This window comes from Staurois parvus, unplaced genomic scaffold (genome assembly GCF_062004578.1).
Source record: "Staurois parvus isolate SC_StPar_1 unplaced genomic scaffold, SC_StPar_1.0 ptg000920l, whole genome shotgun sequence".
Taxonomy (NCBI): Eukaryota; Metazoa; Chordata; class Amphibia; order Anura; family Ranidae; genus Staurois; species Staurois parvus.
Genome location: NW_028318716.1, coordinates 639,429 through 655,744, shown reverse-complemented (window position 1 = coordinate 655,744; position 16,316 = coordinate 639,429). Strand labels below are relative to the sequence as shown.

The 16,316-nt window shown below is 46.5% G+C and overlaps 1 protein-coding gene across 1 annotated transcript in view; it reads left to right on the top strand.

Annotated features, from left to right (window-relative positions):
• Nucleotides 1-14,375, top strand: part of LOC149442037 (rab GDP dissociation inhibitor alpha-like) — a 66,829-nt gene extending 52,454 nt beyond the window's left edge. The window contains exon 12 of the mRNA XM_089656594.1: nucleotides 8,445-14,375. Within this exon, the coding sequence (XP_089512720.1) occupies nucleotides 8,445-8,597 (153 nt within the window). The 3' untranslated portion in view covers nucleotides 8,598-14,375. The remainder of the gene's footprint in view (nucleotides 1-8,444) is intronic.
• The last annotated feature ends 1,941 nt before the right edge of the window (nucleotides 14,376-16,316 follow it).

The following is a 16,316-nucleotide window of genomic DNA, read 5'->3' as shown; positions in this document are numbered from 1 at the left end:
CTACATCTTCTTCCAGGTTCGAGGTCTTTGGACATATTTATTGGCTGGGCTGGGATGACATAACTCTCATGCATGCACAAGGTAGTTAATTATTCCGGCACCAAGGCATGCTGAGCCTGCACATTGAGCTTGTGTGCACTACTCAGCATATATTCTAATGCATCTTGTGAAGAAGAAGGTAAGACATTAAGCAAATGGATGCTTACCAACTCTTGTGAGCTCGTTTGGGCTCTAGAGAAGCCATACATGCTGCGTACAGTCACCAGGCCACCAGTACTGGCGAATGGCCATGCTCAGGTAAACGCTGATGGCTTCTGCATCACTGTTTCACCACGTGTAGCACCCTCCTAGGTTAAAGGAAGGCTGCTAGGTAAATTTAGTTGGGCTCTACTGTAGTCAGTGGAGCAAGGGATTGGTTAGGGCTGCTCAGGTTTTCATAGGCTGCTCTGCTACTCCCCCCTGTATTCTAGAGATGTCCAGAACATAGTGGGAGGGAGAGCAGAGGCTGCAGTCTGAATGTTTATGAAGCTTCAGCCAATCCCTGGGGAGGTGTGCCTAGAAGGTAGAGAAAAGCCTATAAATTGATTTTATTTCAGGTTCTTATATAGTTCTGTCAATTTATGCTGTGCTTTACATATATATTGTACATTCACATCAGTCCCTAACCCTCAAGGGGCGTACAATCTAAGGTCCCTAACTCTCAAGGGGCGTACAATCTAAGGTCCCTAACCCTCAAGGGGTGTACAATCTAAGGTCCCTAACCCTCAAGGGGCGTACAATCTAAGGTCCCTAACTCACATTCATACATACACATACTAGGGCCAATTTAGACAGGAACCAATTGACCTACCAGCCAGGGGTGGACTGACCATTTGGAAACTTGGGCACTGTCCGAGGGTCTGGGGTCAGTAGTGGGCCCCATGAGATGCCCCTGTACCTTTTTCATTGGCTTTTTTGAGTTTGGGCAAGGACACAGGGGCCCCATGATCCCCTATTGCCTGGTGGCCCCATGAGTTGTCATTCTGCCCCTGCTACCAGCATGTCTTTGGAATGTGGGAAGAAACTGGAGTACCTGGAGGAAACCCACACAGGCACAGGGAGAACATAAAAACTCCAGGCAGGTGGTGCTGTGGTTGGGATTTGAATCAATGACCCTAGTACTGCCAGGCAAAAGTGCTAGCCAGGGGCGGACTGACAACTCATGGGGTCCCCGGGCAATAGGGGATCATGGGACCCCTGTGTCCTTGCCCAAACTCAAAAAAGCCTATGAAAAAGGTACTAGGGGCATCTCATGGGGCCCCTTACTGACCCCGGGCCCTCGGGCAGTGCCCAAGTTAACAAATGGTCAGTCCGCCCCTGGTGCTAACCATTTAGCCACTGTGCTGCCCTATAAATAGTGTGAAGCCTGAGTGGTAGGGGAGTCTTCAGTATGCTGGTGTAAGGCAGCATTCTAGGGTACAGCCTGCTGGAGGAGACCCCTGTTGAGAGACCTTGCCTTCCTGAGCAGCAGCCATTAAGGAGAGCCAAGTGAAGACATTTAGTAGTCCTCAACTTCTGTTCTACAGTTCCGGGTACCCAGTACTCCCTATCCCCATCCAAGTTCAACGTTCCGCAATACAAATCACAAGCATATACCCCTATACCGATTCTTGAGCCAGAGAGAGACTGCCGAAAATGCTGTGTGCCTGGCTGTGCATGCTCTAAGGGGAGGAAATAGGCCCAATCTACCAGCAGCTCTACAGGGGGCATGCTACACGTTCATGCGTGCGTAGTGCTTTTCCCCAAACGCAAAATGGACACGTCCAGGGAGAAGCACCCTATGCACATGCAAGGGTAAAGTCTGATGTGGAAGCCATCGACGTTCACCGTTCCATTCACTTGTATCACGATTGTTCGGCAGCCCAGGCTCCCAAGATCACCAGGGAATTTATTCCTCAGCTGAAGCTTGTAAGCGGTGTGACTGAGGCCTAGGATATACATCTTTTCTGCAATAAAAATCCTTCTTGATAAAAATTTTTTTTAAATCCAGAGTCAGGGCTTGTTCACACCAGGTGCAGCGCAGGGACACGCGTGAAATTGAGCGTTTTCCCACACCACAGTAAAACACGTTGCCTTCTGCAGATGTGCGGGGATGCCATTAATTCTTAATGGCACTACTATGCACCTGGCAAACGCAGGCAGCATTCGCGGCTGCCAAAACTCATGACACCGCAGTATCATGTGGTTTTGTATGGTGAGATTTTAAAAATTGCGCCTCTGCTACTTTTTGTGAGTTTGACAGCCCTTTTATATCAGTGGGCTGCCCTAAATGCACCAAGCAGAAACATGAGGGAACACCCAAAAGACGTGCGCTTGGGCGCACCATTATGGTGTGAACGAGTCCTTAAAGGAGAAGTACAGCCAAAGCTCTTTTGGCTGTACTTCTGTGGATAACAGTTCGTTCTGCATTCCTGTGACCCATTTTCAGCTGACGGCGGGCTAAAGTCAGCTCTCATCTGATGTCACTCAGCCGGTCCAGGGTGGGGAAAGATCCCGACTCACCCCAGAATTTGGAGCGGCACCTGGCTCAGCCTCTCATCGATGTGCCTGAGCCAGCCACTCCCTCCCCCTCCACAGCCCAGAGCTCCAGTGAGCGCTGGGGGGGGGGGGCACAGCAGAGAGCGGTGACTGACAGTCACCGCTCTCTGCTCACAGCAGCTGTGAGAACTGAGCGATCAGCGGACATGTACGTTCTCTCACTTAGAGCCGGTGGGGAACAGGTACAGCATCAGACTGATGCTTCATCCCCCTAGGTAAGTATAATTTGGGAAAATAAACCCCCAAACTTCTCTTTTAAAGTGGAACTTCCCCCAAAAGGAGAAGTTCCACTTTTTTGCCTCCTCCCTCTCTACTTTCCTACTTTTAGAAATCAGAATACATTATTAATCCCAAAGGGATAAACTGTTTTTTAGTTAGGGAGCAGGTACCTGGTTTTGACAGGTACTTGCTCCCACTTCCACCAGGATCACCTAGGACGGTGGTGGTGAACCTATGGCACGCATGCCGCAATGGGCACCTCTGTCGGCAAGCTAGCCAGCAGCCGAGCATTGGATAGCGGCGCACATAGGAGTCAATGCACATGCTTGGAAAGAAGTAGCGGCACCAGCCGAAGACGTCACGAGCCGCGACTCATTAGCAGTGACTCGACAGAGCTTTCGTATGGCCAGTCAGTGAACTGCCAATAAACGTTTATATATATATATTTGCTTGGACTAGCTGTGATTTTAGCAGAAGTCCCCACAATGTAGGAAATGCACTAAGATGCCTTTTTCAGAGCAGGCCAAAAGCTGGTGGTCAGCGGAACAGTGCCCTTTTGTGCTGGTGGTCAGTGGAACATTGCCCCTCTGTGCTTGTGGTCAATGGAACTTTTCCCCCTTGTGCTGGTGGTCAGTGGAACATTGCCCCTCTGTGCTTGTGGTCAATGGAACTTTTCCCCCTTGTGCTGGTGGTCAGTGGAACATTGCCCCTCTGTGCTGGTGGTCAATTAAACTTTTCCCCATTGTGCTGGTGGTCAGTGGAACATTGTCCTTTTGTACTGGAGGTCAGTGGAACATTGCCCCCTTTTGCTGGTGGTCAGTGGAACTTTGCCCCTTTGTGCTGGTGGTCAGTAGAACATTGCCCTTTTGTGCTGGTGGTCAGTGGAACATTGCCCCTCTTTGCTGGTGGTCAATGGAACTTTTCCCCCTTCTGCTAGTGGTCATCGGAACATTGCTCTTTTGTACTGGTGGTCATTGGAACATTGCCCTCTTGTTCTGGTGGTCAGTGGAACTTTGTCCCCTTCTGCTGGTGGTCAGTGGAACTTTTCCCCCTTGTTCTGGTGGTCAGTGGAACGTTGCCCCCTTGTGCTGGTGGTCAGTGTTTGTAGTTGTTGACTTTTAGTTTTTTGGCAGGGAGAATGATGCTCTGCTATAAAAACAGATGTACAAAGTATTTCAGTAGGAGATGAATTCTGATTGAATGCTGTGGAATACAACACCTTGCTCTGCGACTGCTACTGTAAGCCTGACAACCTCTGACAACAGCACTAAGCAATACACTCGGGGGTGGGTGGGGTGGCTACTCTGAAGGCTGGAGAAGATTAGACTGTGTGCTAAGCTCTCAGTAGCAATGTCATGCACACGTCATAGCGCCAGCCTAGCCTGGGGGAGGAGGTGATGGTGCATCTCCTCTAAGTGGGCTATTAGGCATGCATGCTTTGCTGAGAGGTGCTGGCACGCAGATTAACAAAGTGCCTTGGCGTACTGTCAGCCACCAAGAAACAACTTGTACTCGTATATAGATATTCTATGATGTTTAGCCCTTGCTGCTTTTACTTAAAGGGCTAGTAGATATAAAAGCTGGTTTATGTGAAAGTGAATTTAAGTCATATTTACAAGGTATACCTAAGAACAGGCCCGGACTGGGACAAAAAATAGGCCCGGGCATTTTGGACTGAGCGGCCCAAAGCCCGGGGACCCTTTCCTCGGGGGCCGGTGGTGAAACACCAGGGCCCGGTTGCAAGAGCGACCTTTGCAACCATGGTAGTTCCACCAGTAGTGCCAGTAGGTTCTATTTTTATTTTTTTGTAGGAAGGAAGAAAGGAAGAAAGGAAGGAAGGAAGGAAGGAAGGAAGGAAGGAAGGAAGGAAGGAAGGAAGGAAGGAAGGAATGAAGGAAGGAATGAAGGGAAACAGGAGAGAGAGAGAAAAAGAAAGAGACTTATAGAAGGAGGGAAAGAAATAAAGGGGAGAAACAGGAGATAGAGAGAAAGAAGAAGGGAAAGTAAGGGGGAAAGAAGGAAAGGGGGAAAGAAGGAAGGAGGGAAAGGGGGAGAGAAGGAAGGAGGGAAGGAGAGAAAGAAGGAAGGAAAGGAGGAAAACAGGAGACAGAGAGAGAGAAAGAGAAAAAGAAAGAGAGAAGTAAAGAAAGAAAGGAGAGAAAGAAAGAAAGAAAGGGGGAGAGAAGACACAAGGCTGGCTGGGAGTGTGGGCAGGACAGATACAGGAGTAGAGGGCGGGAGGAGGAGGGGCAGCTTTCTCTCTCCCTCCCATCTGTGGCGGGCAGGGATCGGTCAGCACTGGGGGCGGCATATGCTGACAAATCCCCCCCGCAGTGCTCTGGAGGATGAGGGGCGCTGGCTGCAGGGGGGGCATACAGGAGCCCAGCGCATTGAGTAGCTCTATGTACAGAACACTTGACAAAGGCTGGGAATTCCGGGAACCGTGATGTCACACCTATGCTGTCATGTCCCAGGTGCCCCTGGATCTATGTAATCACATGACTGGACCAGATCAGATTAACAGTAGGCTAGCACACAGACCTTTTTATACAGAGTAGGCAGGATCAGGGCTTTTTTTTCATCTGGAACTTGGTGGAACTCAGTTCACCTCCACCACCTCTAGCTGAAGCCCTTTGCTCCCTGCTCACCATTATGGCTTGTAAACACAGAAGCCTGGCTTCTGTGTATACAAATGATGGCTTTTCTCCTAGCGGCTCCCACAGATCAGAATTCCTGAGCATATCCCACTAAGTGCAGGACAGGGACAAGGGAAATGCAGGTGCCTGGGGTGCAGTGCAGTCATAGGTGGGAAGGGTCATGTGGGAGGCTGCACCCTCTGTGGTCTCCTTTTTTTGCCCTGATGCCCGGATCCCGATGCCCCAACTGGATGATCTCCCTGCAAGTAAGAGAGGCGGAGCTGCCTACAGGGTGCGGGGAGGTAGTAGAGCCAACTGGGTGCTGTGGCTTGATACGGCAAAAAAACGTAAGACACGTAGAAGATAGTAGAGCTTTTAACAAATGGGGGAGAATATGAAGGCAGTGTGTGTGTGTGGGGGGGGGGGGTTCTGTGAAGAGGTCAGAGCTAAAGAGCGGTGAAAGTGAGATGGGGAATACAAGGTAAGCAACTGTGCAAGAGGGCTGAACGCTGCACTCTGAGTGTAATGCACCCCTGAACTCAACACTCTGTACATAGCACACTCCTGAACTCTGCACTCTGAGTGGAATGCACCCCTGAACTCTACACTTCATACATAGCACACTCCTGAACTCTGCACTCTGAGTGGAATGCACCCCTGAACTCTGCACTTCATACATAGCACACTCCTGAACTCTGCGTGTAATGCACCTCTAGACTTTACACTCTGTACATAGCACACTCCTGAACTCTGCACTCTAAATGTAATGCACCCCTGAACCCTGCACTCTGTAAATAGCACACTCCTGAACCCTGCATTCTGAGTGTAATGCACCCCTGAACTCTACACTCTGTACATAACACACTCCTGAACTCTGCATGTAAAGAACCTCTGGATTCTATACTCTGTACATAGCACACTCCTAAACCCTGCATTCTGAGTGTAAAGCACCTCTAGACTCTACACTCTGTACATAGCACACTCCTGAACTCTGCACTCTGAGTGGAATGCACCCCTGAACTCTACACTTCATACATAGCACACTCCTGAACTCTGTGTGTAATGCACCTCTAGACTCTACACTCTGTACATAGCACACTCCTGAACCCTGCATTCTGAGTGTAATGCACTCCTGAACTCTACACTCTGTACATAACACACTCCTGAACTCTGCATGTAAAGAACCTCTGGATTCTATACTCTGTACATAGCACACTCCTAAACTCTGCACTCTGAGTGTAAAGCACCTCTAGACTCTACACTCTGTACATAGCACACTCCTGAACTCTGCACCTGAGTGTAATGCACCTCTAGACCCTACACTCTGTACATAGCACACTCCTGAACTCTGCACTTGAGTGTAATGCACCCCTGAACTGTACACTGTACTTAGCACACTCCTGAATTCTGTGTGTGTCACACCCCTGAATCCTGCAATCTGAAGGTAATGCATTCCTGGTACTTGTATGCAGCGTGTGTGTGTGTGTGGGGGGGGGGGTGGTTTTGTGCAGAGGTCAGAGCTGAAGAGGGGTGAGGGTGAGATGGGGAATGCAAAGTAAGCAACTGTGGAAGAGGGCTGAACTCTGCACTCTGTGTGTATCACACCCTTGAATCCTGCACCCTGGAGGTAATGCATTCCTACTTAATGCCCCTTTAAGACCCTCCCACTGTTAGTGAAATTTGGTCACACTTATTTGATGCTGCTTGGCAGGTGTGCGTGTGCGGGGGAGGGGATTGTTTTAGGGGGGCGGGACATGGTTGAGCTCCTGCACCTGACATGGTTGAACTCCTGCACCTATTCTCTGAGAAAAAAAAGCCCTGGGCTGGATAGATAGGAAGAGGGGGCAGAGAAAATTTTTAGGAATAGTTCGACTTAAAGCGAAGGTCCACCCAAAAGTGGAAGCTCTGCTATTCTGTCTCCCCCCCTCCATTGTCACATTTGGCACCTTTTGGGGGGGGGGGAGAAGGTATCTGGTTTTGACAGGTACCCGCTCCTACTTCTGGCTCAGTTCGCTGTGGCAAACTGAGCCCAAAGTTCAGCCCCCCTCGCAGCCCTCTGGGACTTAGGAAGTGTACTGGAGGCTGTGTCCTCGAAACACGTTAGCCAGTTGGACATCCAGGGTTCCATCGTATGGACTCAGATGCTGTTTGGATCGAACTTCTTGTTCAGTGTGATATGCCTGTGTTTTTATATCCATTGTGAGTATAATACTTACTTTGTTCTTTCAATAAATACTTTTAAACGATAATGCACTAGGTCGGTGTGCCCTTTTTTTGTTTTTCCATTTGCATGTAGTGTATTTGGACCACCCCGGTCTGTTGAGGGCAGCAAGCGGTGCACATTCCAGAAAATTCTTATTGGTTCCACTGAGTCCATTCCCAGCGCAGGAGAAAAGTGTTTTCTGTGTTGGATTTGCTGTCCAAAGGTGTCTGCTTTACTACTTCATGTCAATGTAGACAATGTGTTACTGGCAGGATCACTAGGGGAAATATATGAAAAAAAAGCCTAAAAAAGAAAATGAATGCAACCACAAAATCTAGGGATTGATGCATGCTGGTCCCTGCTACGTCATCACGCCGACATTGCACTCCACGGTGCGCTCCACCGTTCTTCCCACGGAGACACACATGCTGGCCGGCTCTACCATCTCCAGTCTCCCTCGCCGGCATCCCCAGCGGGGACATGGACATCATTTCTGATACTTCTTATTATCATATTATCTCACTATCGTATTATCATGCCCAGGATCTTTTGGCCATGCAGGAGTGCTGAGAATATTCGCGGTACAGATATTGGCCAGCTGAAGATCAATCAGAATAACATTTCACCAATATCAATAGTAATCAATTTCTATTGTTACAATTATTTAGCAAATCTCCATAGAATCTTCCTTTTTGCAAACTGCGAACATATTCCTTTCTTCTTCCTGACATTTTCATAAATGAGGCCCTTTTTGCTCATACATCTCCAGCTATTCTTCATGTTGACGCCGATGCTTTTTCTTTCCGTAGATTTTTATCTCCCGTTCCTATGACGCGACCACGCACTTCGAGACCACCTGTGATGACATCAAGGACATCTTCCACAGAATGACCGGCGCTGCATTGGAATTCAAAGACATGATCAGTGTAAATCCGGAGACAAGCCAGGATGATGAGGACTGACCAGCATCGTCAGGCAGGCTTAATTAATAAGGCGGTGCTATGACGTGTGACAACCCCAAGCAGCCAATCAGATTCTACCATTCCATATTTTACAGCAGTCATCAGAAAATGATTGATGAATAGGGGTTTAACAAGGCTTGCTGCCTTGTTAAAGGCCAAGATCTTATTTTTCGTAATTAAAGGGTCAGTCCATCCAAAAGTAATATTTTAGTTATTAGTGGAGGCTGGCTGGCTGAATAGGCCCCTGGTTTCTTATATGTGTTGGATACTCTTAGGGCCCATGTACGCTGCAGCTGATAAACTCACATTTAGGAGCTGTTCTGAGTTTTTTTCAGCAGCCCCTGAACTCTCCCTAATGTTTTCCTATGTGTCCGTGTACACATCTTCGTTTACATGCATTTGAGTTTGCAGTTGTTTTTTTTAATGCAGAAAACTTGCGTTCAGCAGTCGATTTTATCAGCGTTTCAAATGCAAAATGCTTGTAAACACGGCAAATTGCGTTTATAAGCGTTTGCGTCTGAAAATTTTTTTTAATTCTTCCAGTTCCCGATGCTGTCCAGAGCCTTTTTTATCATGAAAAATGCATGCAAAGTGTTTTCAAGGTACTCAGATGGTCAAAACACTGAACACAGGATGTTCCTACCAAGCTTGTCACACATTGTAATGACCAATTCACACCTCAGACCTCTCCCACCCTTGGAAACAAAAGATATGTTAATGACCATTCACACCTCAAATTCCTCATGAAGACCCCCTGCCAGGTGACCTTACTGACTCCTCCACCAGACACCTGTCCCACCCTTGGAAGCAAAAGAAATGTTAATGAGCAACTCACACCTAAGCTAATCTCAACACATACTGCTGTCTCTGCTTCTACTCTCTGTATTTCTCTGAAACAGTCTGAAATAGTTAATAATTTACCACTTTTCAGTGCATTCTGGGCATTTGGGAGGTTCTCCTGTGCTTATCTTTAAAAAAACGCTTCTAAACACAAACGCACATAAACGCGCATAAACGCAGTATGCAAACGCAGCTAAACAGCCGTTTTTTAACCTACGTTTTCCAGCAGTCAGTTTCCATCGTTCAGAAGTGTCCCGTGTACATGGGGCCTCCTAAGCCTAAGCCTCAAACAGTTCTCCTAAGCCTCAAACAGCCAAGCAACACGCATTTTCCGCACTTGCATCCACAGTCAGTGAACAGTCCATGAGCTTGGTTTTTGTTATTTTATTAGGGGAAATGACTTGGATGAGGTAATAGGGACTAAGGGATGCCCAATTTGACTGAATCAATGCACAGGGACACCTTCCTTCCTACTTCCAGAAAAAAAGTCTTTACGGATCAGTAGCAAAAGCCCCTTATGGGCTATGGACTCTCAGCCCCTCTGAAAGTTAGCACAGCTTGTTGCAAATTACATACAGAAGTATCTCCTCTCCCCAGTAGAACTGCTCCCAGTCAGGGGCGGACTGACCATTTGGAAACTCAGGCACTGCCTGAGGGCCCGGGGTCAGTAGGGGGCCCCATGAGATGCCCCTGGTACCTTTTTCATAGGCTTTTTTGAGTTTGGGCAAGAACACAGGGGCCCCATGATCCCCTATTGCCCGGGGCCCCATGAGTTGTCAGTCCACCCTTGGACAGGACTGTGCTCCAATGGTCTCATACCCACGAGGTCCTGTTCAATGATGTCTCTACCAGGGGTAGACTGACCATTTGGAAACTCGGGCACTACCCAAGGGCCCGAAGTCAGTAGGGGCCCCATGAGATGCCCCTGGTACCTTTTTCATAGGCTTTTTTGAGTTTGGGCAAGGACACAGGGGCCCCATGATCCCCTATTGCCCGGGGGCCCCATGAGTTGTCAGTCCGCCCCTGCTCCCAGTTCCACAGACACTACCAGCCCTCCTGGCTGCTCTGAAGATCTCTCAGGACAAGGATAAAGAATTAAGCACAACGCTTTCCTTTGAAAGCTTGCTACATGTGGCAGTCTTTCCCCTTGTGAATCCCTGGGTGTGCTGATGTACGTACTCTGTCCGCCTTGCTCCCAGGCAATGATCCTGTTCATGCTGTACTGCTGAATGGATCTTCCTGAGCAAGCCCGAGCCCAGCCTGGAGGCCAAGCAAGGATGGTGGGAACCCATCATTATAGGAACAGCAGGTGTACAGACCTGAAAACTCATCCAGGGGATATTGAGAGCCCTTCGTAATGAGCACAGCAGGAGTGCAGACCAAGGAACCTAGCGCAGAATGGTAGAAAGCCATCATAATGATTACAGCTGATGTGCAGACTTGGGAACATGGATGGTGGGAGCCCAGGGGCGGACTGACCATTTGGAAACACGGGCACTGCTGAGGGCCCGGGGTCAGTAGGGGGCCCCATGAGATGCCCCCGGTACCTTCTTCATAGTCTTTTTTGAGTTTGGGCAAGGACACAGGGGCCCCATGATCCCCTATTGCCGGGGGGTCCCATGAGTTGTCAGTCCACCCCTATGGGAGCCCCTCATAATGGGCACTGGAGGTGTACAGATCTCGACACAGGGATAGTGAAAACCCCTCATAATGGGCTGGCAGATGTGCAGACCCAAGAAACCAGCCCAGGGATGGTGGAAAACTCTCATAATGGACACAGCAGGAGTGCAGACCAGGGAACTCAAAGATCTCATCAATAGAATTATTCAGAGATATCCTAGATTGTGAGCTCTAATGAGCAGAACCCACTGATTCCTACTGTATTGAACTGTATTGTAAAGGTCTGCCCTCATGTTGTAAAGCACTGTGTAAACTGTTGGCTCTATATACAGTAAATCCTGAATTATTATAATAATAATAATAATAGAACTGATAGGTGGTCTAACACTCCAGCCTGTACATGTACCACTAAAATATCAGTTTTGGATGGACTCAGCCTTTAACCTCTGTACATATTTCTCACTGCCTTTATTATTTAATGTGGATGTTGTAAATGTTTTTCTTATATTGGGTAAGCTTAATATTTTTACATACAAATCACACATCCATGTTACATTGTTTGTCTGGCTGAAAAAAGACAAACGTCCATCCAGTTCAGCCATAAAAAAAAAAAGTTATAATCCTACACCCACAATTGATCCAGAGGAAGGCAAAAAACCCAGCAAAGCATGATCCAATTTCCAAATTCCTTTCTGATCCCCTGAGAGGCAATCGGATATTCCCTGGATCAACTTTACCTATAAATGTTATATCCAGTTATATTCTGTGTATCTAAGAAAGAATCCAGGACTTTTTAAAAGCAATCCACTGAGCTGGCCAGAACCAGCTCTTGAGGGAGTCTATTCCACATTTTCACAGCTCTTACTGTGAAGAAACCTTTCCGTGTTTGGAGATTACATTAATTTTCCTCCAGACGTAAAGAGTGCCCCCTTGTCCTCGGTGATGACCTCAGGGTGAATAGCTCTACACCGAGTTCACTATATGAACCACTGATGTATTTATACATGGAGAGCATATCCCCCTTATGTATTATACATGGTGATCATATCCCCCCTTATGTATTATACATGGAGATCATATCCCCCTTATGTATTATACATGGAGATCATATCCCCCCTTATGTATTATACATGGAGATCATATCCCCCTTATGTATTATACATGGAGATCATATCCCCCCTTATGTATTATACATGGAGATCATATCCCCCTTATGTATTATACATGGAGATCATATCCCCCTCTTATGTATTATACATGGAGATCTTATCCCCCCTTATGTATTATACATGGAGATCATATCCCCCCTTATGTATTATTCATGGAGATCATATCCCCCTTATGTATTATACATGGAGATCATATTCCCCCCATATGTATTATACATGGAGATCATATCCCCCCCATCCCCCCTTATGTATTATACATGGAGATCATATCCCCCTTATGTATTATACATGGAGATCATATCCCCCCCATCCCCCCTTATGTATTATACATGGAGATCATATCCCCCTTATGTATTATACATGGAGATCATATCCCCCCCATCCCCCCTTATGTATTATACATGGAGATCATATCCCCCTTATGTATTATACATGGAGATCATATCCCCCCCATATGTATTATACATGGAGATCATATCCCCCCTTATGTATTATACATGGAGATCATATCCCCCCTTATGTATTATACATGGAGATCATATCCCCCCCCTTATGTATTATACATGGAGATCATATCCCCCTTATGTATTATACATGGAGATCATATCCCCCCTTATGTATTATACATGGAGATCATATCCCCCCCTTATGTATTATACATGGAGATCATATCCCCCCTTATGTATTATACATGGTGATCATATCCCCCCTTATGTATTATACATAGAGATCATATCCCCCTTATGTATTATACATGGAGATCATATCCCCCCCCTTATGTATTATACATGGAGATCATATCCCCCCTTATGTATTATACATGGAGATCATATCTCCCCTTATGTATTATACATGGAGATCATATCCCCCCTTATGTATTATACATGGAGATCATATCCCCCCTTATGTATTATACATGGTGATCATATCCCCCCTTATGTATTATACATGGAGATCATATCCCCCCTTATGTATTATACATGGAGATCATATCCCCCTTATGTATTATACATGGAGATCATATCCCCCCTTATGTATTATACATGGAGATCATATCCCCCTTATCCTTATCCTGTCCAAGTATACCACGCCCACAACCACCCCTCCTTCCAAGTATACCACACCCACAGCCACCCCTCCTTCCAAGTATGCCACATCCACAGCCACCCCTCTGTCCAAGTATACCACGTCCACCGCCACCCCTCTGTCCAAGTATACCACGTCCACAGCCACCCCTCCGTCCAAGTATACCAAGTCCACAGCCACCCCTCCATCCAAGTATACCACGTCCACAGCCACCCATCTGTCCATGTATACCAAGTCCACAGCCACCACTCTGTCCAAGTATACCACGTCCACAGCCACCCATCTGTCCAAGTATACCACGTCCACAGCCACCCCTCTTTCCAAGTATACCACGTCCACAGCCACCCCTCCGTCCAAGTATACCACATCCACAGCCACCCATCTGTCTAAGTATACCACGTCCACAGCCACCCCTCCGTCCAAGTATACCACGTCCACAGCCACCCCTCTGTCCAAGTATACCACGTCCACCGCGACCCCTCTGTCCAAGTATACCACGTCCACAGCCACCCATCTGTACAAGTATACCACATCCACAGCTACCCATCTGTCCAAGTTTACCACGTCCACCGCCACCCCTCTGTTCAAGTATACCACGTCCACCGCCGGAGCTCAATTCTTTAAGGACCCGTGGGTGTATGCCATCTGGTCCAGGTGCTTGATTCACCAGAACAAGTGTCCCCGTTGGAGGATTTCTGTTCTGGTGACAACCCAAATACTGAAATTTTCTTTCACTTTCACACTTCACGGTAAACATGACAAATAGACAGGGACACAGATGACAATAAAAACCTGACAGGGGTTCTAATCCCTCTCCACTCTGTCCAAAGCTAAAAGATAGTGTTGCTGTAGTTTTACTTTATTTGCCAGTTGTAACAGCCAATAAAAAGTGTTGCGTCCTGGTAAATTTTAATACATTGTTGCATTAATAAGATTGCTTGTTTCTGATGCCATTGTTGTATAGGCTGGGAAAACACCAAAGGTGACAGGTATACACTTTCTGGGAGTGAAGGGTGTGAATGAGCGTCTGTTTGTATTAAATAAAGATTTCTTTGTACTGGTTTTACTGTTTTGCTTTGAATTTTTTTTTTCCTTTGATTGGGGTATGGCTGGTAATCGCAGTGCGGTCTTGTCTCCTGAGATCTAAAGGTAATCGAATGCAGCCGCCACAGGCCAACGTTTCCATCCCCTGGGACCTTCATCCAGCCTTCAGCCTTTCCTTTATTCTGGGCTGCTTTTACAATTAAAAGGAAACCCAGCATGATGGCATGGACCACATGGAAGATAAATATATTTGAAATATATTTTAAAAATACTCTTCCCAAATATATTGACATATATTTGAAATACTACAATTTTGGCCATATTCAATATGTTTCAAAATATAGTTCAATAAATAAATAAATAAATAAATTAAAAAAAAAAAAATATATATATATATATATATATATATACAGTCAGGTCCATAAATATTGGGACATCAACACAATTCTAACATTTTTGGCTCTATACACCACCACAATGGATTTGAAATGAAACAAACAAGATGTGCTTTAACTGCAGACTGTCAGCTTTAATTTGAGGGTATTTACATCCAAATCAGGTGAACGGTGTAGGAATTACAACAGTTTGCATATGTGCCTCCCACTTATTAAGGAACCAAAAGTAATGGGACAGAATAATAATCATAAATCAAACTTTCACTTTTTAATACTTGGTTGCAAATCCTTTGCAGTCAATTACAGTCTGAAGTCTGGAATGCATAGACATCCCCAGACGCTGGGTTTCATCCATGGTGATGCTCTGCCAGGCCTCTACTGCAACTGTCTTCAGTTCCTGCTTGTTCTTGGGGCATTTTCCCTTCAGTTTTGTCTTCAGCAAGTGAAATGCTCAATCGGATTCAGGTCAGGTGATTGACTTGGCCACTGCATAACATTCCACTTCTTTCCCTTAAAAAACTCTTTGGTTGCTTTTGCAGTCTGCTTTGGGTCATTGTCCATCTGCACTGTGAAGCGTCCAATGAGTTGTGAAGCATTTGGCTGAATATGAGCAGATAATATTCCCGAAACACTTCAGAATTCATCCGGCTGCATTTGTCAGCAGTCACATCATCAATAAATACAAGAGAACCAGTTCCATTGGCAGCCATACATGCCCACGCCATGACACTACCACCACCATGCTTCACTGATGAGGTGGTATGCTTAGGATCATGAGCAGTTCCTTTCCTTCTCCATACTCTTCTCTTCCCATCACTCTGGTACAAGTTGATCTCGGTCTCATCTGTCCATAGGATGTTGTTCCAGAACTGTGAAGGCTTTTTTAGATGTCGTTTGGCAAACTCTAATCTGGCCTTCCTGTTTTTGAGGCTCACCAATGGTTTACATCTTGTGGTGAACCCTCTGTATTCACTCTGGTGAAGTCTTCTCTTGATTGTTGACTTTGACACACATACACCTACCTCCTGGAGAGTGTTCTTGATCTGGCCAACTGTTGTGAAGGGTGTTTTCTTCACCAGGGAAAGAATTCTTCGGTCATCCACCACAGTTGTTTTCCGTGGTCTTCCGGGTCTTTTGGTGTTGCTGAGCTCACCGGTGCGTTCCTTCTTTTTAAGAATGTTACAAACAGTTGTTTTGGCCACGCCTAATGTTTTTGCTATCTCTCTGATGGGTTTGTTTTGTTTTTTCAGCCTAATGATGGCTTGCTTCACTGATAGTGACAGCTCTTTGGATCTCATCTTGAGAGTTGACAGCAACAGATTCCAAATGCAAATAGCACACTTGAAATGAACTCTGGACCTTTTATCTGCTGATTGTAATTGGGATAATGAGGGAATAACACACACCTGGCCATGGAACAGCTGAGAAACCAATTGTCCCATTACTTTTGGTCCCTTAATAAGTGGGAGGCACATATGCAAACTGTTGTAATTCCTACACCGTTCACCTGATTTGGATGTAAATACCCTCAAATTAAAGCTGACAGTCTGCAGTTAAAGCACATC